The sequence below is a fragment of the Homalodisca vitripennis genome, unplaced genomic scaffold, assembly GCF_021130785.1.
Source record: "Homalodisca vitripennis isolate AUS2020 unplaced genomic scaffold, UT_GWSS_2.1 ScUCBcl_1740;HRSCAF=5740, whole genome shotgun sequence".
Classification (NCBI taxonomy): Eukaryota; Metazoa; Arthropoda; class Insecta; order Hemiptera; family Cicadellidae; genus Homalodisca; species Homalodisca vitripennis.
In genome coordinates, this window is record NW_025777898.1 from 23,261 (window position 1) to 51,185 (window position 27,925).

General features: G+C 31.7%; 1 protein-coding gene across 1 annotated transcript in view; it reads left to right on the forward strand.

Annotated features, from left to right (window-relative positions):
• The window catches only part of LOC124371651 (integrator complex subunit 7-like), a gene marked incomplete at its 5' end in the record, with an annotated part of 60,498 nt that overhangs the window by 18,921 nt on the left and 13,652 nt on the right, over positions 1-27,925 (forward strand). Inside the window, 8 exons of the mRNA XM_046829990.1 lie at positions 2,697-2,836; positions 6,273-6,409; positions 12,279-12,474; positions 15,318-15,512; positions 19,542-19,645; positions 21,583-21,672; positions 22,883-22,988; positions 27,802-27,900. Coding sequence (XP_046685946.1) covers positions 2,697-2,836; positions 6,273-6,409; positions 12,279-12,474; positions 15,318-15,512; positions 19,542-19,645; positions 21,583-21,672; positions 22,883-22,988; positions 27,802-27,900 — 1,067 coding nt within the window. The remainder of the gene's footprint in view (positions 1-2,696; positions 2,837-6,272; positions 6,410-12,278; positions 12,475-15,317; positions 15,513-19,541; positions 19,646-21,582; positions 21,673-22,882; positions 22,989-27,801; positions 27,901-27,925) is intronic.

The window sequence follows — 27,925 nt, forward strand, 5'->3', positions numbered from 1 at the left end:
CTAAATATAAGGAATATTATTCTAGGCTAAAAAAATCGTACAGATCAGAAATAGTAAAAGCCAAGAAACAATCTAATGCAGATTTCATTCTGAAATCTCAAAATAAATGTAAAGCAGCCTGGAAGATAATCAATAAGGAAACTGGTCGTTTAATTAAACAAAGCACTCCAAATTTACCCATTAGTGCTACTGAGTTTAACAATTATTTTTGTTAATGTTGGTAATAACAACCAACAAGGTTTTCCTATTGATAAAATTGCAACCCCACTTGAAATTTTACAGTCTGTTAAACCTGTAAAGGATCCTAAACTGTATTTTAAATTTAACTTTGTAGATTGTGTTACTGTGAATAAATGTATAAGTAGTCTAAGTAATTTCAAAGGGCAGAAGATGTTTATGGGCTTTCAAATTATGTTCTCAAGAAGTTAGGTTTAGTTTTGCTCATTCCTTTAACGATTCTAATCAACTGGAGTTTTTCAGAGGGAGTTTTCCCCAACTGTTTAAAGGTAACAGCTGTAAGTCCCATTTTTCAAAAAGGTGATAGGCTCAGTGTAAATAATTACCGTCCGATTGCTCTTGTGCCAGTAATATCCAAGCTGATAGAGTCCATTGTTAAGGATCAGTTAGAAACCTACTTTGAAACAAACCATTTTCTTACTTCTGCTCAGTTTGGATTTAGAAGAGGATTATCTACCATTAAGGCGGTAGAAAATCTGGTTTTCAATGTTATGGAGGGTTTTGAACACAACGAAGAAACTAGAACATTACTTTTAGACCTTAGTAAAGCTTTTGACCTTGTTCCACATAAAGAACTTCTAGAAAAGCTTAATTTCTATGCTTGGAGAATGTTGAATTATCTTTTATGAAATCTTATTTGGTATACAGGTCACAATTTGTAAAACTTGGAGACCAAAGATCGGACCTGAGGATGGTGACGAGGGGGGTTCCACAGGGCTCTGTCCTTGGTCCCTTTCTTTTCATAATTTTTGTAAATGACTTACCTAATTTTCTTCCAGAAAAGTGCCTTCTTTATGCTGATGACACCACACTTTATACATCTAGTCCTGATCGAGAACGTAATGAATTGGTCATTGATTACATGAAGGAGCGTTGTGATCTTTGGTTTTCATCCAATAAGCTTATCTTAAATAATGATAAAACTGAAGAAATCATCTTTAGTTTAAGTAAATCTACTCATCATAAGACAGTTAAACTTCTTGGAATTAATTTGGATTCTAAATTGATGTGGGACATTCATACAAAGCATTTATGTACTTGCCTTTCTAGAGTTTTATTTCTGATCCGTAAATTAAAAATGTGTACTCATTTAGATTTAGTGACCCAAGCTTATTATGCATTTTTTTCATTCACGTTTACTTTATGGTATTACTCTTTGGGGTAATTCCCAGTGGAGCTCAAGAAGTTTTTCATGTGGCAAAAAAAAGTGGGTCAGGTGTATAAAAGGTCTGGGGGATAGAGATTCATGTCGAACTATATTTCCTGAGCTTAAAAATACTCACATTACCTAGTCTATTTATCTTCTACAGTCTCACCCATGTCAAGGAAAACTTAAATAGTTTTGTTTCAAGAGGTTCAATCCACTATTACAATACCAGAAGGTCAAGATCTATTGGATGTAAGATATGCTAGACTGAGTAAAACCCAAAAGTCTTTTAGCTTTATTTGTATAAAACTTTTTAATAAATTGCCCTTGAACATTAGAAATCTTCCAATTAACGCTTTTAAAACAAAAATTAAAAATTGGCTGATTAGTCAAGCATTTTATAGTGTAGCTGAATTTGAAAATGGGAATTTCTATTCTATAAAATTTTAATCCAAGATATTATGTAAATATGTGTTTTTTACTTGAATCTTTGTATTTATTTGTGTGTTTAATTTATTTATAGGTTTTATTCATTTATATGTTTTTAACTTATTACACTTATTGTTATACATTTTAAATGCAGATTTACCTTATCTTATTCACTTTTGTTGACTATAGATGTATTTTAGTTGACCCGAAAAATTGGCTGATTAGTCAAGTATTTTTATAGTGCAGCTGAATTTGAAAATGGGAATTTCTATTCCATAAAATTGTAATCCAAGATATTATGTAAGTATGTGTTTTTTACTTGAATCTTTGTATTTATTTGTGTGTTTTAATTTATTTATAGGTTTTTATTCATTTATATGTTTTTAACTTATTACACGTATTGTTATACATTTTAAATGTAGATTTACCATATCTTATTCACTTTTTGTTGACTACAAATCTATTCTATTTGACCTATATAATTTGACATGTAACCTTTAATATCTAAGATTACACTAAGGCTGTGTACATTTGACTATGTCTATTGCAACTACTGTTTGATTAAGGACAATAAACATATTTCATTTCATTTCATTTCATTTCATTGTTCGTTGTCATCAGGTTACCAAAATAACAGAGAATTTCTTGCAACACGCTGCGGGAACAACTGTTGATGCGCAGCATCATTGTTGTTTATCCTGTTACGTCAAATAACGCCCATCTCTAACTGGAGGGTGCACTAGTGACTATTGTATTAGAGTCAAGTCATGGAAATATTCATAGAATAAAGAATTTAAAAAAAAATGTTTAATAATAAAATGGTTTAAACAAAAAGAGGCTAGCATGAATTAGGCAGAAAATGATAACGGACAGTTGTTGGCAGATTGGTGCTCGGCGCTGCTGTGTGAGGCTCTAGGGGCTATCGGAGGGATGCAGCAACATGCGACTCAGGCGTTCCTGCCACACCTGCTCAAGAAACTGGGCCAGCTGAGCTCCTCTCCTTCCGGCCCTGAGGACACCAAGGTCTTTCGCTAATGAGTCAAATTAAGAATTGAATGTGATTCTTCAAGAAAATAATATCGATTTTTGTTTTAAGAGAACAAAATTAACACATATTTCAAGAATATAATAAATAATTTGACAGGTTTTTAGTCTTCAGATCACATGTTAGTTTGTTTATTACTGAAGCACATATAAAAGAGACAGCCAAATACAAAATATTTTAATCACAAAAATAGAGTGAGCTCTATATAGTGATTAGCATGGATCTATAAAAATAAACAAACAAAAGAAGAAACACGTGATAACAAACTTTCTAAAACACAAATACAAGTTTTTACATTTTACAAATTTTATAAGTTGTTGATTTTAAATTTAAAATATTATAATCAAATTTTGAATGTTGGTAAATGTACTAGATAAGAATCTAAGGATTCAAGTGGAATACAATAATGTAGTGAATGTTAAGTCCATATCGTTGTTTAAATTTTAATATGATGTGCAAATTCATAATTCCTTAGATTCTAATCATTTAGTGAGCTATTATGGCAAGGTTTAATTTTGCTTATAGCTTTCAGTTTTCATAGCAATCCTCAATATAATCTTTATAATCTCAACAGGCAATTATTTATAATCTTGAAGTTACAGCTGGTCTCCTTTTACTTACTTACTTGATACTTGATACTTGATGTCTTCGTCTTTGACTGATAAAACCAGATAGACTGTGTCAATTTTGTTTAAAAACTGTTTGCAATTTGTTCAGAACAATTTTGTCAAGTATTTAAAACTATATACACTATTTACAAAGGTTTATGGTGGCAGGACTAGAACAGTGGGTCATCTTCAAGTTCCTTGAGTGCATAGATAGGCCTACTTGTAAGTCTGGACCATATGGCTTCCTTGAACTTAATAGTGTTCATATTTCTGATGCTTTCCGGTAGGCTGTTGTATAGTTTGACCGCTGCTATTGGAAAACTGTTCAACGATTTTGAAAGTCTACATTTTAGGTGTTTAGGTCTTTTGCATGGCGGGTGTTGTAGCCATGGACATCTTGTCTTCTCCCAAACAGAGATTCATTCTCCTTTACGTATATAAGCGAGTTCATTACATATTGGCCTTGAACCGTTAATACCCTGAGGCGTTTGAAAATAGGCCTACAATGCTCCAGATGGTCTGAAGAAGTAATGATGCGTAGCGCCTTCTTTTGGAGAACAAGTATTCTGCTGCATGCTGATGCATGGCCCCAGAGCAGAATACCATAGGCTAGGTGGCTGTGAAAAAGTGCGTGGTACACCGTTACCAGGCACCGCTCTGGTACCACGTTTCTCAGTTTTCTCAGCAAGAAGATAACCCTGGAGAGTTTTGTGCAGACTTTGTCTATGTGACAATTCCAATTTAACTTCGGGTCCAGCCAGAAACCGAGTAATTTAACGGCCTCATCACAGTCCTCTATGACATCTCCATTTTTTAGAGTACAGAATATCAGTTGTGTTTTTTCTTCGTTTAATTTTAGTTTGTTTGTGGTGAACCACCTCTTGGCATCTGCTAACAAGTCCTCGGCTTCCTGAAGCACGGAGTGTATCAGCTTTCCTCTGGACAGGAGCGTAGTGTCATCTGCAAACAGCACTGCCCTGCCGCCCAGTCTTAAATCATTCACAAGAATTAAGAAGAGCAAAGGTCCCAGGATGGAACCTTGTGGCACTCCATGCATGACTTCTCTACTTCCTGAAGTAGCCCCACCAAGCGATACCCTCTGTTGTCTATTTTCGAGATAGCTGGAAATAGTTTTGTGAACTGTTCCTTCGATCCCATAGGAATTTAGCTTGCTAAGTAGTATCTTATGCGGCACACAATCGAATGCTCGGCTCAGATCACAGAGCGCAAGAGCCATTGATTCGCCAGCCTCGAAAGCTTCCATTATCTTTGATGCTATGGATAATAAGGCAGTGGTTGTAGAACGTCCACTTCTGAAGCCATGTTGGGTGTTGCTGAGCAGATTGTTGGACTCAAAAAAATCAACCAACTGTTTTTTCATTATTGACTCCATGACCTTAGACACCACTGGCAGAACTGAAACTGGCCTGTAATTCACCAGTTCCTCAGGATTTCCTTTCTTGTAGATGGGGACTGTGCGTGCAATCTTCAAAGCATCTGGAAAGATACCTCGACTAAGACACTTGTTTATTACTACTGATAGAGGGTTTGCTACTTCATGGATCACCGCTTTCAAAACAAAGCAAGGAACACCATAGATATCCGGGCTTCTAGAGTTCTTTAGCCTATTTACTATTTTTATAATATCTAGTGGCCGCACCTCTAACCAATGGTCTAATATAGGCTTAGGCCTATTTGCAATATACAGAGGGTTAAAGTCCATCTCCGGAAGGTTTGTCACTATCTCTTCAACAGCCTCTATGAAGAAATTGTTTATGTTGTCAGGACTTTCTGAGCAGGAAGCATATGGCTTCTTAGGTCTGTGTGAGTTTATAATATCCCAGGCCGCTTTACACATGTTGGAGGATGACCTGATGGTGTGGACGTTGAAGGCCTTCTTAGCTTCTGTTACTTCCAGTCTGTATTGTTTATTTGTTTTACAATATAATGCATAGTACTCATCACGGTCTTTTGGTGAGACTGCTGATTTATAATGATCATTTAGAAGAACTACTAAGTTTTTAAGTCTGCGCAAGTCTGCTGTATACCAAGATTTATCTTTAAACTGACATTTAGTTCTGTTTTCTGGATTTTTTTTTAAAGGTTTTAATGGAAAAAATATATCAAAATTGTAATTAAAGGTTTGAAGAAATCTATCAAAGGAGTGCTCAGATAAATAGTGATCACCCAATTCAATTGGCCAGTTTACGTTTTTTAGAGCCCTCCTTAGTAAAGGCAGCTGCTCATCCTTGATGACGCGCTTTGTAAAACTATACTTATCATGCCATGAAACTTCTTTGTGTTTACCATTTCCCAAACTTGACTTTATTGTCATAATAACTGCACTATGGTCCGCAATCATAGGTTCAATGACTTCCACCTTATAATCCCAAGAATCAAAATTTGTGGGATTATGCACTAAATAATTGGCTCATTCTCTGGAATCTTATAGTAAGGGCCATGAAAGAGTGCAGTTGGCACAACATGTCAACTGCTGCTTGGCATGGCACCCTGCGGCAGACACAGACCTTTGTCACAGTGTGTACTGCACAAACCTCAAACTAACGTAGTTAATTAGTTAGCTCAGTCCTCGTGACTGTGCCAAACAGGTTCCTCCCTCAACTGCTCTCACTGGCGATCCCTATTGTAATTACGTAATTACAAAGAACATGTTTCCAACTGCTGGATTAAAGCAGGATGCCCAAGTAACAACAAATTAATGTGAAACAAGTAATGAAGTCTTTATTTATTTTGGTTTTGATGAAAATGTAAAATTCTGAAATTTCATCTTTAAACAATATTTTAGGTAATGCTGTGCACTCTAGTATTCCAGTGTGTCTCAGCAGCTCAGTGGAAAAGTATAGGAGCTCAGTCTACCATAGATGAAGCTGTGCGTACCACTAACCTCTGGGCTAACTACAGAATAGCAAGATCTGCTGCTAGGTAAAATACATCAAAATCATTAAATTAAATATCTTTCGTTAAAAAATTTAAATTGGAGCAATTTAAAACTTAGTTATAGGATACATAAGCTATACATTATTTTAAAGATGAAAACAACTTTGACATTTAAACTAAGTTTTTATCTATATTTGTTTTGTATTCACTTACTACAACCACAATGGATCATCTTATGAATAAATGCAAACAATGCATGATAAGAATAGGATATACCAGCTTGAAAACAACTTTGACATTTAAACTAAGTTTTTATCTATATTTGTTTTATATTCACTTACTACAACCACAGTGGATCATCTTATGAATAAATGCAAACAATGCATGATAAGAATAGGATATACCAGCTTGAAAACAACTTTGACATTTAAACTAAGTTTTTATCTATATTTGTTTTGTATTCACTTACTACAACCACACTGGATCATCTTATGAATAAATGCAATATGAAAAAAAATGAAAACAATGCATGATAAGAATAGGATAAACCAGCTTGACAACAAATTGAGATAAAAACATAGTTTAATCTTTTGCACTCCAAAGGTGAACTGAATCTGACATACATTAGCAGTCAGTCTAGTATTTCTGTCACACATTGTTCCAAACATCATTTCCATGGTTTTTATGTACCACATTTATGTTTTATTTATGGAATCCTTTTGGAAGTGTTTCTATTACATGTTTTTTTGTACAAAACAGTTGATAACGTACTTGGCTTATGAAACTTTATCAATCAGTCAGTCAGTTAGCGTTGTCATTGTTGTGTTAGCTGGTTTTGTTTGTAAACAAATGCAATCATTTCCTTTAAATTTAAATCCTTTATTTTGATTCATTTTATTTTTGACATTTATCAGTTATAAATCATATAAGATGATTTTTTTTGTTATTTTATATAGAATGTAATATATTTTATGTAAATTTAAAAATTTTAGACAGTAATGTTGTAGTGTCAACAATTATTTGTTGAGGAAAAAAGTTTTGTAATGTTTTGTAAAATCTACATTATGAACCGTAGAAGTGGCTCCATGGTTTTTTTTTTTTTTTACTATTTGTTGCTGTTTGTGAGGTGGCAACCATCTGTTTTCCTACAACTGTGTACTATTCTCTTTTAACTCATGATTTAATGTTTATAAATACATTTAAGCCAAACAGCATATATAAATGATAAGACGATATTCTTAACTTTCATTTTCATGTATAAAACATAACTCCGTTCTTTATTTGTCTACGAATAATAAAAAAAATACTATAATTACCACAATTCGTTACTTTGATAAAATACAGTAACTTAAAAAAATTTCATATGTGTTATATTTTATAGAACCTTCAAAGTTGCACTAAAGAAACTTCCATTTCTGGAGCAACTATGGTCAACTAAGTATTTTTATATTGGAGTTATAGTTTCCATGCAACAAATTTTTGAAATTATGTCTTTATTTGAAAAATTTCAAAAAACCAAAATCTTATTAGTTGGAAAACCAGTGAATATAATTTTATTTGTACATCCAATGTAAAACAGTTTATGTTGATGTAATGTTATTTATACTACAAGAAAGCCTAAGAGCTGTACTTTTGTTTGACTATCTTTGTAATAGTTGTCAGTCAGTAATCATGACACAGCTGTTTCATAAACAAGAGCTCCCACTTTTATTACAACACTTTATTTGAAAATAATAATATTGTGCAATATATGTTTACATTAAGGGGATTCCCTACTGAAACTAGTGATTTTCATTAAAACATGTTTAATGATTATAATATGTATATATTTGGGTTCCTTTGGTCCTAGAATAATGATTGCCACTGTTATATTTTTAAAATATACATATATTTACCTCCTTTTTGGAATTTTTGAGTTGTTTTTTTAGAAAAATACATGGGATTTTGAATGTCTTATAACTTAGTAACTAATGAACCAATATTATTGTTTATTATCTCATTTTTAAGAACATGATAAGTACTAAGTTTTTGTGCATGCTCAACTTTATTTCTCAAGTAGTTTTAAATTTATGGCTTGACAAAAACATTTTAAAACATTTTTTATAAATAGTATTTTTATTTGTTTTTTATTTAAACTTTTGTTTAACATATAATAATATCCATGCACAAAAAGTTTTACATTATAAATAATATGCAGTAAAAGTTTCACTGCTTTAGCTTTAATAGCTAAAAAGTTATAAGAACTTTTGTGTGAAAAATATAAAAATTTTAAATCTGCGGGAATCAGCGTTTGAAGTTTACACAAGCAATTTAGTAGCTATAGATGAAAGTAACTTACCATACTGGTACTTGTAGTCGGTGAATGGTATATTTATACAGGGTGTCCATAAAGTCCTGGGTCGATTAAATATTTTTCAAAATATTAAAAATAGAGCTACAAAACCTTACACAAAGTTACTGGACATAAAAATCTATTATATCACATATTCAGTGATCCGGTACTTCCTCAGGGGGGCGGCCCGCTAGGAGTCAGAAGAAAATCTTAAATGTAAGCATAGGTTGATATGCATATCAAATAAAAGGTCTTTATTAGTAGAGTACAGAGCCGCAAACCCGACCTCAAACGGATAACCGTGTCAAAAATGACAGCCGTTCAAACATGGCTAGAGTTTGCAACTTAGGTTAATGTAAAAAAGTACACTGATGAGCTTTTTGATTTTTACTTTACTAACAAAAACTGTTTACAATTAATTGATGTTGTAGAATAATAAGTTTCATTGCAAATTACAACAACAATTAATTGTAAACCGTTTTGGGTTAGTAAAGTTAAAATCAAAAAGCTCATCAGTGTATTTTTTACATTAACCTAAGTTGCAAACTCTAGCCATCTTTGAATGGCTGTCATTTTTGACTCGTTTATCCGTTTGAGGTCGGGTTTGCGGCTCTGTACTCTACTAATAAAGACCTTTTATATGATATGCATATCAACCTATGCTTACATTTAAGATTTTCTTCTGACTCCTAGCGGGCCGCCCACCTGAGGTAGTAGCGGATCACTGAATATGTGATAAAATAGATTTTTATGTCCAGTAACTTTGTGTAAGGTTTTGTAGCTCTATTTTTAATATTTTGAAAAATATTTAACCGACCCGGGACTTTTTGGACACTTTGTATATTGAAGACATATGTAGGCCTAATAAACCACTAACAAGAAAGAAAAGGCTATATTTGCTATATTATTACTAAAAAAAGGATTGCTGGAGTATGGTTCTGGCACTGGCTGACTAGACCAAAAGTAGGTGTGCGTGCTCCTCTTCAAATATTTTTTTTCACAGTGATGAAAAGTTATGTTATAGTAAATGTTATATTTTTATGGTTTTCTTATAAGCCATAGAATTGAAATAAATATAAAAGTTAATTTCAATTTTTTGTCAAAATTGGCCATTTTTCAGTAGGGAATCCCCTTAACAGTAAATATAATATTCATGATGGTATTATTTAAACCAGATAGCCTAAAAGTGATTGTGAAATAATTTAATAGTTGATGAGTTGTTGGCTCCAGCAGATTTTAGAAAAAGTAAATCTATTATGACTTTCTTCATAACGTAAGATGTTGAAAAAATATTTAGTTTGTGAGATTTTATTTTGTATTACTTTTGGGTTAAAATAAATATTGCAAATGTATATTTTTTATTTTTTACAGAATTTTGCTACAAAATGTATATCTTGAAATGAGGTAATTTTAAAAATTTATATCATCTGTCAATTTACTATTTTTTAGCAATTTTTGGAACTAAAAACAGTTTTCAATTCAATATTTTTATTTTTTTTTTTAATTTATATTCTAACAATAAATTCAAACTCATATAAACTTTAATTTCATACATAACAATCAATTATTTATTATCAATATATATTTAAGATTTTATACATATGTATAAACTGTATGTGTTACATTTTTGTAATTTTTTACTGTTTTAATTAATATCAGGATAGTAAAAAACTTTATGAGTAAAAAAGTGTTTCTGTTTGAAAAAGTCAATTTCAAAATTTTTATATATCTTGGAATTAATTAGAAAAACGTTTTGCTATTTTTTAAGGTATTTTGCATCTGATTTTGTCATTTGCAAAACATTATTTTATTTTTTTATTTTGAACAGTGACGATTAAAAATATTTATTCTTAAAACATTTTTGTGTCAGATTCATAATCTAAGGAACATACAAATTGTAATAATATATAACACAAGGATATTAGCATATTATGTACAATCTATAAACAATTTAGTGACCTCTACACAAAAGCAAAAATCGGCCTACCACCCAGGAAAATTCTGACTGCTACTTCTAGGGTTAAAGAATTCTGTATTTTTTATCAATTTTAGATATTTAAAACCACTATTTTATGTACATATTTGGTATTAATCAAAAGATCTTAAACTTTATATGTGTATTATGTTGATTTGATGTACATTCAACTGTAGGGCTCTGTTGTAGGGATTCCAAAGCTTATATATTTGATTTATTTTATATATTATTTTATGTTATATTTTCTTTGGCTTAAAACAGCTGATTCCTAAAACACATGTTGATCAGGCACTATTAATCTACTAACCAACCTGTCCCTTTGAGTGCTGTAGCTATTTTGCTATGATACTCTCTTAAAATGCTGGCATACTTTTTGTATATTTGCAAGCTTTCGAAAAAAATTGTTCCACCTGACAGATTTTCAAAATTATTGTTTTTTTTTTAAGTTAATAAAAAACTTTCATTAATTGATACATAAAAATATATCGAATGCAGATATATGGTTACTCGGATATTTCAACTATGTATACAATATTAAATATCATCTAAATACTTATCATCAAGCCAATAGATGCCGACAATTTACAAGGTTTTTACTGTGTGTAATGTGCCAATGCCGCGACAGTCAAAGGATTAATAAATGATTGGTAATAACAGTTAACCCATTGGCCTACTAGTTTATACAACCTCTGAATTACAGAATTGCACTGTAAATCCAATGAAATCCTGTTACTTTACTTGTGCTTTTCAGATTTTAATTAAATTTAGTAATTTTAATATATCCATCCTAAGCTACATTTTTTTATTAGAAAAATCATATAAACTTTAAGTGTTAATATTAATTTTGCTAATTTCTATTAATTTGTGTGTTAATTACAAAATAAACATTGATATTTTTATTACAATATTTTAACCATAAACATATTATTTACTTAAAGATGGCAAGTTAGTGTTAATTAAAAAACAAACTTTTAAAAATGCAAAATTGTTACTTTTTATTATAATGTTGGTATAAACATAACATTAACTTAAAAATGACAAGGGGATTGAAATTAACTATATAAAACATTGAAATCGACCTAGTAGTGAGGCTAAAACAAGTGATTATGGCATCGAGTAGGTGCAAACTGTAAACAACTGATGTGAATGCAATTGTTATAAATGGAAAAAAAAAACTGGCAGAAGGAGGCCTCTCAAACTTAAGTAGGTGGCTAAGGCTTAGTGTGAAGATACACATTTACCTCAGTTACTGCTGTTTTGTGATAGCCATAGGAGGTCGTGAATAGAATAAATTATTAAAATATTTTGAGGCTTTTTAACAGTATGTAGTAAAATATGTCTTGTTTCTATAATATTAAAATATTGCTTTCTTTATTATTAAATTGTATTGTAATTCCTATTTTCAATAATGATTTATTATTTAGTAGGATGTATTATTTACTGGTTTTCAGTGAACCTATTGAGAATTATTAATTTAAACAGTGGCACAACATTTGAAATTTAAACTCTTTAGTTTCTAGATTTCCATTTCTGAATCTGAACTCATTTTATTTGCTTGAATCTGTTGTTGGTGTTAATAAATCAGTTTACCTATTATCTGTGTAAAGGTATGGACACTTGAGTGTGTGTGCTGGGATTGTGGGTCAGCTACATGAACATGTATCGTCAGAACATCTCCACTTCTGGCTGCTGACCCTAGAGGAGTTGAGTGAGGGTGAAGCCTGTCTCCGCAGTGATGATGGTCTGCTCGCTCGGCTCGGTGCTGCTACCTCACACTACTACAAGGCTCTGGCTGCCATCAAGGTCTGTCAGTTGTCAGGGTCCTTTGTTTTCTTTAGGAAATGGAAATTATATCTGTTTAAATTTATAAATAATGGCAATAAAAATGCTTCAACGTAAATGATTAAAATATGAGGTTAAAAAAATGAACAAGCTCACAATAAAGTCTGTTCAGAAGATTTTACACTCCTTTGAAAACTTAAGGTAGTTAACCCTCTCTGTATTACCCTTTGTTTTTAACATTCTCAGCCTTTCGTGAAGATTTATGATTATGACATTTATGCTTACTGTAGAATAATATAGACATCTGGAGTTGAAACCGTTGTATAGTAGTACTGCTTAGTCAGTCAAGTACACAATGTTAATAATTGTAGCTTATTAGTTACAATGTTAATGACTAATTCATTAGTAATGTTTCTTTAATAATATTCTATTATTCTTTGTTTTAATACACATATCTACTTTCTTTAATATCTTATTCTTTGTATTGTTTTCAACCACATAACACTTTAAACTTAAATTCAATTGAAATATTTGTTGGTAGATATTATCCACCATACATACTTGAGCAGTTAATAAAAATATTTAGTGATGAAATACCCCAACTATGAATCGAAAGGGTACACAATGACAACACCATTTTGGAGACAACAATGCTGACATGACCACTGATGGAGATTTGAGGGGATCTGAAAGAAGTTGTTTTCATATCAAGACAAGCTTCTGAGCTACTGTAATTTATAAAGTATTGAGCAGCGGCATTACAAACAACTGTGGTAAAACGAGAGCAATAGAGTATGACATCTTTTTTCAGAGGTCTTGTTTGTTATTTAAGAATTTATTCACTGGATATTTTTAATAAAGAGGTTTTATGTTCTCTCAAATCATACAAATTTTGGTATATCAGAGTTGCAAACTAAAAACATTTTGTTTGGAAGTTTATTAGAGATAGGTCGATATCAAAAACTTACATTCTTATACTAGCCTTTATTCTGAATTTGATATGGACTCCTGTGTTATTTGTTAAGACTATAAAAAACTGTCACATCAGTTACAAGTGCCCATCCACAGAGACTGGGCAGTCCATTCCATGCTCTAAGGTGCAGTTTGTCTAGACTTTTTGGACTTGGAGCTGGTTTATTCTTTTACCAGAGTAGTTACTGGAAACCTGTAAGAAAATTATTTGTGTTTTAGTAGTTTGAGGAAGAAGGAAGATAAAAAAGAGAATACATGGGTTCATTCAATTAACAAAGGAAAAATTGCCTAATTACCTTACAATTTGTATCAGATTTTGTGATGAACTTTTAGTCTCAGTTTAAGAATGCCTGCAGAGGAGGGACTCGACAGAGATTTATAATTAATTCTTTTTAAAAGTTGTCTGTGACACTAGAATGACATTTGATTTTCAGTTAGTATGCTATTGTAAACACTGGCTTTCAGTTTACAATTAAAAATTTGTTTAAACACTAAGTTAACAACTGCAGTTCTAAACTCAACTCAACTGCAGTCTTTTTAAGATAATTAAGTATGATTTTAAACAAAAAATTGGTCCAACACTTTTTTATGTATAAATACTGTTTTAAATATGTTTTGCTTATTTTCAGGAATCATATATTTTTATAAGAAAAAAAATATTGATCAAAATAGGATAACAAAAGACTTTTTACATTAAGTATAAAACTGCCTAATTATTAAATTGTAACAATTTATTTCCGTTTTAAAGTATAGAAATGTAAGTTTACTTAAAAACAAAAAAATCAAAGCCAATTTTGAACTTGCGAACTTATCTACAGTAAATAGAATATACCATATTTTTTTATCGTATTTTGAGGTCTGCAATCTGATCTCTTCTTGAGGTGAATGTGGTTAGTCAGTGAGTTCAGACCAATTATGACTTGCATTCTGTAGTAGAGTTTTAGTAATTGGTGTTTTCTTTTTTTTATTATTAAGTGCATGTTTTGAAGTTAGTCTGCATAGAGTTGACACAAAACATGGTTGATGTGATTCATGATATATGCTTGGCACAATGCTCTGGTATAATTTGTTTATTTTAACCTAGATTATAGGTATGTGTTAGATTAGTTCTTACACCTGAGGAACAGATCAGATTGCAGATCTCAAAACATAGAGTTACTGGATTTTGGACATTTGTCATCATTATATTTTACAAAAGTTATAACACCTTTAACATATTATATAAGTGCTATACTGTTTGTAACATAAACAGTGGTAAATGTCCGAAAGCTTGTTTTCTTTTCAAACCTTCCATCGTCAATAACAAACTTTAAACAAAAAAGTGTTACTGATTTTTATATCACTGAACAATGGCAAATGTCCAAAAAAATCCTACTTCTTTCAGCTATAATGTTTTTTATATTACTAACTATAGTATATAGTATTGGGCAAGGGGATTTTCAAAAAATATAGTGTAATGTTTACACTATATAAATTAATAATGGTGTTTAGTATTATCTGGAGGCCACTATTTTTTTAAGTTTTTCTTACTGGGGTCCTAAAAGAACTATATTATTAGACAGAACAGACTTATTTAACTTACTCTGAAAATTACATGTCATTAGAAGGAGTTCCCTCCTTCTCACCAACATCGCTTCCTTTTGGGAGGCTGAAAACAAGAAACAATGGTTATAATGACATCCTTTTTAAAATAAGTCAAATAAAATCTGGTGTTTCTAATAACATAGTGTTTTTAGGTCTCTGGTAAGTAAAACTCAAAAATAATAGCTGTAGCCTCCAAAGTATGTGCCACAAATGGCAGTCCTCAAAAAACTGTTTACAAGCTCTTTGAGAGGTGGTGGTGAAATATCAGTTTAAAATAAACAATTAGAATAATACTGTTGTGTGTACAGGCTGCAAGCACTCCATCCCAGTCGCTGGTGTTTCAAGCAGAGTACATGAGGCTGCGCTGTGAGATGCTGCAGTGCCTCGCTCAGCTGGTGGCCACTTGTAAGAGTTTCTGCACAGCCCCACCTCCAGCTATTGCAGCCACCATCGTCCAGACCACTCGAGATGACTTGCAGAAATTCGGCAACATCACAAACCGAGTACACTAAATGATTTTGTTAAATAAAGAGCATGAGTATGTTTTCTCTAAAGCTTGAAGTATGGAAAGCAATTCAAAATTTATTCAAATTTAAATTTATATGAATAAAATTTGTAGATACATGTAGATATTAAGGTATAATATTAAATATCTCTAAAAGACTCAAATTTTTTTACATTCAAAGTCAAAGTCAAAATATCTTTATTTACATTATGTACATGGGTACAATAAATAGTGTCACTACAATTAAGTTACATAATTGGATGATTATAGTAGATCATGTTGTTGAATAAAATTCTTCAAATGAATAAAATGCTTTTCTAACTAAATAATCTTTTAACATTTTTAAATTTCTTAATATCTTCAACTCTTGTTATTGTTTTTGGAATTGACTTAAACATTTTTATTCCTGCATAAGAATTTTTTTTTTATAAAATTCTAAATTGTGGTGGTATTACTAATTCCTTCTTATTCTTAGTATTGTAAGTATGGGTTTCACAATGAATTTTAAATTTAGATTGATAGGTCCTAACATACATAACACATTCTAAAATATAAAGGCTATGCACTGTTAAAATATTTAGTTCAGTGAAATTATTTTTCACTGACTCATCCTTCTTCATTTTCAACATTATTTGTAGTGCTTTTTTTTTGCAAAATTAGAATTTTATTTAGGTTTTGGTTTGTGGTTCCTCCATACACTCCTATCCCATATGCAATGTGGGATTGAATATGTACATGGAAAACCATCTTTAGTACTGACAAATTGCATAAATAAGAAAGATAAGAAAGTCTTTTGATAGCATATAACCCAGAATTTATCTGCTTAATTATCTGTTCAATATGTAGATTCCAGCTAAGGTTTTTGTCTATTAATTGTTAGACCAAGAAATTTTGTGTGGGAAACTTGATCCAAACTGGAATCGTTTATCAATATCTTAGGATTTAAACGTTTTCTGTCTTGTTTTGTATTATAAGAAATAAAATTAGTTTTATCGGTATTTTAAAAAGTTTTATTCTTTGTCATTTAAAAAGGGCTGATTGACATGAATATCTGTAGTTGAATCACTTTTTTAATATCCAGTAATAGGTTCTTTTTTCATTTGTATATACGTAATTATACTGAATAAATAGATTGTAATATATATATGTATAAAGTGATAACCGAGAAAGCAGTAATACACACCACGGATATATTTGGTTATGGCTCTGTAGGAGACGCAGAACTGACGAGCCGGTGGTCGGAGTTAGACAAAGTAGACAAAGAGAGCCCCACCTTTGAGAGTGAAGGTCATTTATAAATACTTACTTGACAACCGCGATAAGCACTGAGTGTGCACCGGGCATTTCAAAGGCCTTTTATAAACTAAAAAAACTCTCCAAGACACATAATCTATAATATTGGATATAATTGTATTTGGCGTTTTGGTCAAAGTCTACCATTCTAATATATCCGTCTACAGCGTAGGAAAGGTTAAGTTTTCTCAGTACTTTTATTTTCCAGGAGATGACTAAAGAAGGCATAAAAACATAATCTAGTGACTTAGTTCTAAAATATCAGAATGATCAGCAAGAACAATTAATAGATTACAGTATTTAATTCAAAATCGTAAGTTAATATATACTATAAAATTTGGAAAATGTCATAAGTACCTTTCATAAAAAAAGTTAGTCACAGAATTAGTGAAGGCTTGAGCTTCTTACTGTAGACGCTCAAACTGATTAAGACTCATATGGGTGATGCCATCCAAGACATAACATCAAGACAAGCAAAAAGCATGTATTGCATGCAAGCTGCATTTGACATTTGACTAAATTTTTTGTTTCAATGTATTGCCATTTTGTTTTGTAAGATACTTAAATTTTATAAGATTAACTACGTCTCACTAAACACTAGTAACTAGGATTACATTACATAATATGTTTTAATGGCCATTCTTGTGGTTTTAGATAAAGATTTTTATTCATGTCAGATGTGCACTTTTTTACTAGATTCTAGAACCATTTTGTATAAATATTTTCATATAATAGTAGTATAATTGTGGTATAGATATAATAAGGTACAACTATCTAAATTTAAACGTAATGTATCTGAAAGATCTAAAAATTCAGTATATACAATTTTTTTAACCTTCCTAATAGATTACATGTTTTAATTGAGTTTAGGATAAATTAGCTTATTTTTCTTATTGCACTAGCAAATTGATTTCTTATCAATCTGTTAATTACATGAGTCTCCAATACAATCAATGTTCTTTTATAATAAGCTTCATTGTGTTTTAACTTCAGATTGTTATATAAGATGTTTCTGGACTAAAACACAAACTTCCCAGATGATTTGGTAGGCTAATATAATAAATCCACATTGGTTTGAAAAAAACGGGTTTAAAATTTTCAAAACACTTACATTTAAACACTATTGTATTTAAAAAAAATGAGTGTATATAGTATCAGAAGTATTGAAATCATAGCAGTTCTGAAACCAATTTATATTTGTGACTATTAAAATGCCCATTCAAGCTCTGGTACAATTTAGAGTTAATAATTGTATTTTAAAAATTAAAGAGTCATCTACACTGGAAATATTTGGTCATTTTGGCATGAAAAAATTATTTATCGCGGGTTTGTCCATGGAGCATCTTAAGTATATATAATTATGGAGGTCCGACCGATTGTTTTGTCCAGAGCCTGTACACAGGCATATTATTAACGTATTACAGCACGCTTTTTGCAGATGGTGGGATTCTCAATAGGTGGCGGTATTTTTAAATCATACAAACAAGTGCAGACTTGATCGGATAGTTCCATGATGGCATCTGTGGCTTCCCAACATATATAGGTACCCAGCACGCATGCGCTAAATGACGAATGCAGCTCTGTGGCAGTGTAAATCTAAAACAGTACTTACTTCTAAAGCACGTCAAATGCCTAATAATTTATAAGATTATTTTAAGTTTTTAGACTTTTGCTCTAGTTTCAAATCCGCACTGACATGACCAAATCGTCAATACACTACACTGCTGATAGAAAAATGTTTCATTTGTAGTTCTTAAACATTTAATGAGTGGCTTTATCACAGATAACACCTATTAAGGTGTTAAAATGCTCTAGAAGTTTAGATACAATTTTTTAAACAATCATGAATTTATTGTATAATATGGGAATGATGAAAATAATACCAATAGAATTGAAGAACCAAGACAGTGGAAACTGTTTTGATATTTTTAAATGCAAAATAAAAATTAAGTAAAGGTTAAAATAGTATATCATTTAAAGATCTTAAGAGCCAGCTTTAATGGTGGCCACCTTGATTTTAGTTCAATTAGAGTAATATTTAAGCTCAACCACTGTTGTCTTCTTATTTGTTACCATACAATTATGGAAGTGAACTACTTTAAAGCTTAACTTAGTACACATCAGGCACATTTTAGTTTATTCTATATATTTCATTGATTACAGAAAAAAATATTCAAACTTGATTGTACTTCATTGTATAAATATTCAAAAAGTATTCACTTTCCAAAGTGCTAAAATACATATGGGGTAAAACCGAAGGTTATTTCACTGTAGCTGGCTCTTGAGTCAAGAAAGAAGATTAGATCAATTGCATTCTACTTATTATATTATTTATATAAGGATTTTGAACATAACCCAGACTCACCCTTCTTATACAAATAAATACAAAATACAAAGAAATTATATACATTCTATTTGATATCTCATCCAAACTCCTGTAATTATTGTTGGTTATACAATACTAATCCTGTAAAAGAAAATAGATAAAACAATGAATTATTTCTTGTCATAAATAACAATAACTACAATATAGACTAAGCTGATTATTCAATTTCAAGGTAATTAATAAGTAAATAATAAGCATTTCGAAATGAATGTACAGTATGTGATTTATTCAATCTTGTTACAAATCAAATTAATTTGAATTTTAGGTACTTAATCAAATTATTTGTTTGTTGTAGAAATCAATTAATTATAATTCAGCTTTATCTAATATTTCTTTTGTCTTTTTCAGTTGCGGAAATGCATCAAAGAATTTCAGACCTGTGGAGAACTGTATTGGAAACTGTACCAGTCAGTATTTGACGCAGATCCGAGCTCACTGAACAACATTCAGATGTATCCTTTTTGTTCTTAGAATCTTATGATTAAGGTTCATTCAAATTTTTAAATAAGTTTAAGTGAAAATAACCCATGTTCACCAAATACCTTGTAGTTATTCTGATACGTTTCATAAGCAGATGTGTTTAGTGAGAGATTCTAAATATATTTTTATAATATTTCAATTAAAAAAATTAAACATGCAAATATTTGGTACAATAACATATTTTAGAAATCAGTTTCTGTAACATTTTCACTTGGCAGAAGTTATGTATATTGGATCAGAAATATATAACTGTACTCATTGCAGATAAGAGAACTATATTTCAGTGAAGTTATTGGTGAAAAGTACATAAGTGATTTAACAGTTTTTAGTTTTAGGGCTGTATGTCCATGTGACCTAACACTAGCTTTGTCTCAATAAATAAAGACATTTTTCATTTAATTTCAAATTGTGTTTTAAATTTATTTATTAATTTCTAAAAAAAGTTGTATATTGCATTGCAAATATACTCAAAACACTGTCTTTTTTTAATATTTCATTACTTATTTTGTAAACAATATATTAGAATATTTAAATATTTATTTTTAGAATCAGAGATTTTTATGAAAACATTTGAAAACAAAATTTATAGAAAATAAGATTTATATATAATACATTTTCTTTTTCAAGAGTACATTTAACATATTTTACATATTCTCAAGCTTTCCTAAAAATTAAAAATAATATAAACATTGAGAACAATAAATGTTATTTATAATTTTTTTTACGTTTCATAAATATATATATATATATATATATATATATATAATATATAAATATGAAAATGTCATAGAAGACTTAATTTTAAGTTTTGTATGATCATAATGTTACCTTTTCATATAAGTATAACTATGTTTAACTGAGTGTCGAGCCGTTGCTGCTGCTGAGTGTGAGAGTTGTAGCACTTTCAGCACGGAGCGTTCAAGGTTAGATCGAGAATGTCGCTGTGCTGTCTCATCAACTGCTTGTACTTCAAATAAAAAAATGAGTTTCTTCCAAATTAAAATTTAAAATTAACTGGTTATATTATACTGTTCTAACATTCATCATTCTGATAACCAGGCGTTTCTATGTCTTGCTGTGAACAGAGTTCTTCAAGAAATTGTCTTATTTCACTTTTCATTATTGTGAATATCAGTCATGACAAAAAGGAACTTTACATAGCGCTAATAAATTGTATTTAGACACAAGCTAATATTTTGATGTAAATATGTGCTCTCGACATAGTATCAAAGTTGCAAACCTGGTTGAGACACTTGTCAAGCAGCGCTTCAGTCATCATAGTACTGAAAATAGCAATGAGAGAACAGTCAATGTTCCGTAGGCAGGAAGAAATAAACAATAACCAGAGCCTTTAGACACAGGAGTAGCACTGGGAGGTGCTCAGCAGCTCACTGTATTGCCCAACAGTTAAGGGTGACACTCCTGCTTCTATTTTGGGCAAAAAAATAGGTAGTCGATCTTAGTATTTGATTTTAACATATTTGTGAATGCCGTTTTAATAAAGAATTATAAATATAACATAAAGTTTATAGCCCAGATAAATCTTTTGTGAAGCGTCTGTTGACGGAATCATTGATTCCTAAATGCCTTGCAATAAAGAAATAAATATTGGAAAATTTGTATTTATCTACCAGTGATAGTAAAATGTTTTCCAATGCTCCAAGATTCTTCATTTGTGTGAGTTCTGCAATGGACCCAGTGAATATTTCAATAAAAAGTATATAACTAGTATACAATGTAAAACTATATAATTAATTTAATTTACAATACTTTAATAATTTGAATCACATTATTAATGGGTAAAAATCTTAACAGTGTCTGCAAACTTAAGTGTGTTCATTTTTAAATAGTCAATTACATATCTAAAAACCATATGCTGAAAAGTGAACATTTCTTATCATAAGTTCAGACTGCAACACATGTGTGCTCTGATGGCTTATAATATAGAGTGTGTAGCTATCACCAACTATCAGGGAGATGAGCCTGCTCTTGACTCCAGGTAATTATTGTTACTTTATTTCTTATCTTATTATTACCATGTATTAATTTAAAAAAATATAATATTTTAACCACATATATTTATAGATTAAATTAATATTTAATTTCGTGTTCTTTTTGAATCTATTTAGTTTAATCTATTTTGAATACTAATAAAGCTATGTCATAGTACTCAACTTTTATAGAAGTCTTGTGCAATGTGGAACAATACAATAATGCATTATATTTATAATCACTTTGCAGAAAAGTTGTATTGATAATGCAGTGTAGCCAACATGCAGGTGATATGGCTCGCTCTGTTGACAAATCCTGAAGTCAATTATTTATTTATGGCTAGAGTTTTGTTATGTAGACTTGACTCCTGGAATGTTTTAGTCATGTTTGTCTGAAGAGATTCAAAAAGAGTCCATGATGAAGAGGCTCAAAATAAACTCTTTACATTGTGTCTACATCAGAGACACTCAAACTACAAAATATAGTGTAATTTAGGTGATGATGATATTTGTAACAGTGTCCGATTTCAGATGCTGTACTACGAGGAAGATGAGCTGGAGCGAAACTCAACATTCACATTGATTCAACCTTTTCCACCATAGTTACGTTATGAGTAGATTTATGTACTGTATATGTGTGATCAGTTTGCAGAGGAGTTGTCTGGAAACCCAACTTAGTGTGCAGTGTTGCCGTCGTGCAAGTGCCATGTTTTGTTCTGTTGACAAATCCATCAAGCCAATCACTCATTTGGTATGACTTGAGTTATGTACTGTTTATGTGTTAATCAGTTTGCAGAGGAGTTGTCTGGAGACCCAACTGATGGTACAGTGTTGTCGTCGTGCAAGTGCATGGCTCGCTCTGTTGATAAATCCATCAAGCCAATCACTCATTTGGTATGACTTGAGTTATGTACTGTTTATGTGTTAATCAGTTTGCAGAGGAGTTGTCTGGAGACCCAACTGATGGTACAGTGTTGTCGTCGTGCAAGTGCATGGCTCGCTCTGTTGATAAATCCATCAAGCCAATCACTCATTTGGTATGACTTGAGTTATGTACTGTTTATGTGTTAATCAGTTTGCAGAGGAGTTGCCTGGAGACCCAACTGATGGTACAGTGTTGTCGTCGTGCAAGTGCATGGCTCGCTCTGTTGATAAATCCATCAAGCCAATCACTCATTTGGTATGACTTGAGTTATTTACTGTATATGTGTTAATCAGTTTGCAGAGGAGTTGTCTGGAGACCCAACTGATGGTACAGTGTTGTCAACGTGCTAGTGCCATGGCTCGCTCTGTTGATAAATCCATCAAGCCAATCACTCATTTGGTATGACTACAATTTATTTAGTAATTTTTTATTTAGTTACATGTCATCATGTACATAAATGGAGACTTGTTACTCATGGTTTGATAATAATTGTACAAAGCTGTGCCCTATATAAAATCTAGATATAAATTATTCACTCCTACATCAAATACATTACAGAAGACGGAACATTTACAACCATACACCTATCCAAGTATTCTTTAATAGATTAAAATTTTTCCTTGGCAATCATTTCCAAAATTCTATCCTGAAGTTTGTAAGAGGTTTGATCTTTTTTTCTGCAGGACTTTTGTTGTAATAGATCTTATAAATAAAAAAAATGAATCGCAAAATGTGTTGGCAAGCGCAAATCTCGAGAACAGTTTGACCAATTCAGTTAATTCTTTTTGTAAAATGTCCATTGAAATCCAAGGAAGGTTTTTATGAAGAAAAAGTTAAGAAAAGTTTCTGGAATATTTTGGAATTTTCATAATTCAAATTAAACTGGCACTAAACAGCTGTTGACAGCTATAGTTCGACAAACTTTCTGAAACAATCTGTTTACATTTAAATTTTATCAATAATAAGAAAACAGTGCTTGATTGGTAGTGTAATGCAGATAGTAAATAAAACATTAATATATAAATTTTACTCCAGATTGCGCCAGTGACGAATTAAAATCATCTAATTCATTAAATACTGTTATAAAACTAACCTTAATGAACAAAGTTATGAATCTTTTCACATAAGTTACTTTAAACTGGTGAGTTTCCTTGACATTATGATATTAAATTTTAACAATGGCTTATGGAAAAACAGAGAAATGAATACTAACATGCCTCAACAACTCATTCTTTCCCTGGCTACAGTCCAAAAAAACAAGTGTAACGCAAAACTTTAATAACGATTATTTTAAAATGTTCCATAACCTTAATTAGGATTTTCCTCTTATACCAAAAGTACATAAGAAGTAGGTAGGATTTCCCTCTAGGTTGTAATAGGCTTTTCAGTCCTACTTATGTGTGTATTTTCTTCATCAGGACAAGGCAAACTCAACTATGTCAACACGAGTTTGACGAAATTAGATTTCTGAGAACTAGATAAACGTATATAGTATTTTGATCGAGGCAATATGGCAAGCTAAACTGTGACATAGTAGGTAAGTGAATTTAAACGGTCTTAAGTAGGCACTTTTTAACCGAAGTAGGCATCTCGGTCCTACATAAGTATATATATTTTTCTTCGTCAGAACAACAAGGCAAACTCTACTATGGTGCTGGAAATATCGTAGACCTGAAATATATGACAAGGACTGGAAATATACGCTTTTTGACTGAAGTAAGTTTCCAAGACCTGTGTTCCGAGATTTGTGTTTTCTTGATCGGGATGACAAGGCAGATTCAGCTGTTATGTTATGTATATAATGAATTAGAACCAGAAATGCTCCTACACATGCCAAACGTGATATAATAATTAAGTTAAACTCTGATGCTATTTACCATGAACTTAATAATATCTACCTGATGTACGTCTACTTACGTTTTAAAATTTTTATAGAACTCCCATCATATTACATTATAATTGCTTTTACTAAGTAATATAAGGACTTCGGTTCTAAAGATTGCGTGCGAAGCCGTGGGTAATAGTTAGTACTGCAATAAATCTCCACATATTTTAAAGAGTAATGTTTGTTATTATTATAATGATCTTTATATCATTTAGAACCTATTTCCAAGTAATCTATAGTTTGCATTCTAAAGTAAATTGATATTGAAACTATAATGTATACTAGTGTGTAGAAGTGGAATCTGTCCAGTGTAATTTTCACTAAAGCTATTTGAAAAATAAGTTTCACCCAATTACTAAACAGGTCACTTTTTAAAATTTCTAGTACATTAACGAAAACAAGTATGAAATGAAATTAAATGTGTCTTTATTGAACACAAAGAAAAACATATTCAATTGGTGAGTTTAGGACTATAAATAAATAGGTAGTATGAGTAAGGATATAAATAGGAAAGGATAGGGATGATAGGTTAGGTGCTAGTCATCACATTATTGGCTTTTCTGTTTAATTCACTATATTCTCATATTTGGTAAAGGTGTTCAGATTGCCTGGCTCTATACAACCCCAGCATTTTTGGTGCATTTTATTTCACCTGGTGAAATTAATGCGACTCCCTTGAAGAATATTTTGGTGAGTGATCATCAAAAGGAGCAGAAATACGCCATGTGAATATCGTTTTGTACACAATCCTATCTCTATGCAATGTAACTGTCCAGCCCAGACGGTCGTCCCGCATACCACAGTGCTGTGGCTTGTTTGATCCTCACAGCAAAACATAAATAAAAATATGTTTAGGACACAATTTTATCATGAAATACAATACATTTCTCAAAGGCAAGTGTATGAGTCAGCATACATAAACCATTTACACCTTCTCCTACCTCTCTGTTACTTTTACAGTTAACAATTTCATGCAGGTTTCAAAGTGCCCTTCAATACTATACTAGCTCTCCACCATGTTCTATATAAATGAACCTTCACTGTGATATTTATTTAACAGTCCTAGCAGCTAATATTTCTATTTAACAAAAGGGACAAAAAAGATGTGTTAAACTGTAGCAATAAACATGTAAACAAATCACCTGTTTGTCTGAAACTATCTGGGGATTTCCAGGCCAAACAAAGTGTCAGAATTAAGTATACTTCTTCTAGAACGAGTGTGTAAAAAAGTTTCAGTGATCTGGCAAAAGAATGCAGCACGTTCAAATTTGTAAAGAAAGAGTACAATGACATGACATGTTATCATGTAATATAGTAACACATGTGATAAATTTACTTTGTTAGATTAGTGGGTGAAACTTGTTATGTTTTGTCGGCTCCTTCTATACTACGTTGTATCGGTTTATTATAACTGTGGAGGCTGATATAAATATATACGAGGGGGTACCCAAAAAAAAACCGGAATTATTTTGTAAAAATTATATATTATCAAATTTTTTACAATACGACCTTATCTCCTTCAAAATAATCTCCATTACAACTAATACACTTGTCCCAACGGTATTTCCATTGATCAAAACATTTTTTGTAGTCATCTTTAGAAATGGCTGCAAGCTCGAGCTACGTTTTTTTCTTAACCTCTTCAACGCTGTCAAATCGTTGACCTTTCAAGCCTCTTTTCATGTGTGGAAATAAAAAAAAGTCGCATGGAGCGAGGTCAGGCGAGTAAGGTGCGTGGGGCAGCGGAACCATGCCGTTTTTTGGCTAAAAACTGCCTAACTGAGATGGCTGTGTGTGCCGGTGCGTTGTCGTGGTGGAAGAACCAGTCTCCAGTCTGCCACAAATCGGGTCTTTTCTGGCGAACACTGTTGCGCAATCTTCTTAAAATCTCTAAATAAAATGTTTGGTTGACAGTCTGACCTGGAGGAACAAACTCAGAATGAACAATGCCTTTAGCATCAAAAAAGCAAATCAACATGGTTTTGATGTTTGATTTGACTTGCCGACATTTTTTTGGACGAGGTGAAGATGGCGACTTTCATTGGCTTGACTGTTGCTTCGTTTCTGGGTCATAACCATAGCACCATGACTCATCACCAGTAATTACCTTTTCCAGAAAATCAGGATCATTTTCGAGATGTTCTTTCAGAAGGCGGCAAGTTTCAACTCGATGTGCCTTTTGATGGTCAGTCAGAAGTCGAGGAACAAATTTGGCAGCAACCCTTTTCAGTCCTAAATCTCCTGTTAAAATTCGCGGAACCGAGCTCCAAGTTAACCCACTACTCTCTGATAGTTCCTCAATTGTCTGTCGACGGTCGGTGAGCACAAGTTCACGAATTTTCTCAACATTTTCGTCCGTTCGAGAGGTTGATGGACGTCCAGAACGAGGTTTGTCTTCAATCGACATGTCGCCATTTTTAAATCGAGCGAACCACTCGTAGACCTGAGTTTTCCCCATAGTATCATCTTTGTAAGCTGTATTCAATATTAAAAATAGTTTCTGCAGCATTTTTACCAAGTAAAAAACAAAATTTCACAGCTGCACGTTGTTCACTTAAACTTGCCATGACAAAAAACGAAACAAGAACAAAACAGGGTTAGCGAAAACAGTCACTACGAACGAACAGAATGCACTAGGACAACGGAACTGGGGTCACTGAGCTCGCAATGGGTTGCGCGACACACGCCTAGCGGCAGGAATGTGTACTACACGCTGCCGGCTGCCAGCAATACAATTCCGGTTTTTTTTTTGTACCCCCTCGTATAAGTCCCAGCGGAGCAAGTACTTTTTGCGATTCAATGTTTATTGAAATTAAATAAGGCTATTGCCATTTATACAAATTTTAATCTATATATAAAAATATATATATATTTTTTTTTACTATGGAATAGTTTAATAATTTGGGAGTGGGGGTAGGTGCTAGAAATTATCAGGGGATATTTGATTTTCTAAATTAAAATATGTAGGGGCACATTTTAGCATTGTGTTGGTGTGATCATATTTCTGTCCGGGTTAATATAATTTAGGGTTTGCACTATTTTAGTTCGTTTTGTTTGTATAAGCTTACAGGATAATGGGTGTAATTTAGGAGTATGGTCACTAAACAGCCTTATCATTGTGCATGGATTACCAGAGCAGTCCTGCACAATGTCTTATATTGCTTCCACTTTACACTAATATCCACCATATAATTGTCAGTTGTGTTTGTACAGTTAAACTATTGTAAAACTGAATGGCACAAGACAATTTTGGTGATGTTGGAATAACATTAATTGTAAGTGCAAGTGTAAACTAATGTTTAAACATTAATGTTTTATGTGTTTTAGCACCTGGAAGGTTTGATGAAACAAGTAGAAATGATATTGGAAGGTTCATTCTGTCTCCCAAGATATTTCTTTCAAGTACTACAGTCTACAAGTGTCAAGGTAGGATGCAATCAATGTAAACTTT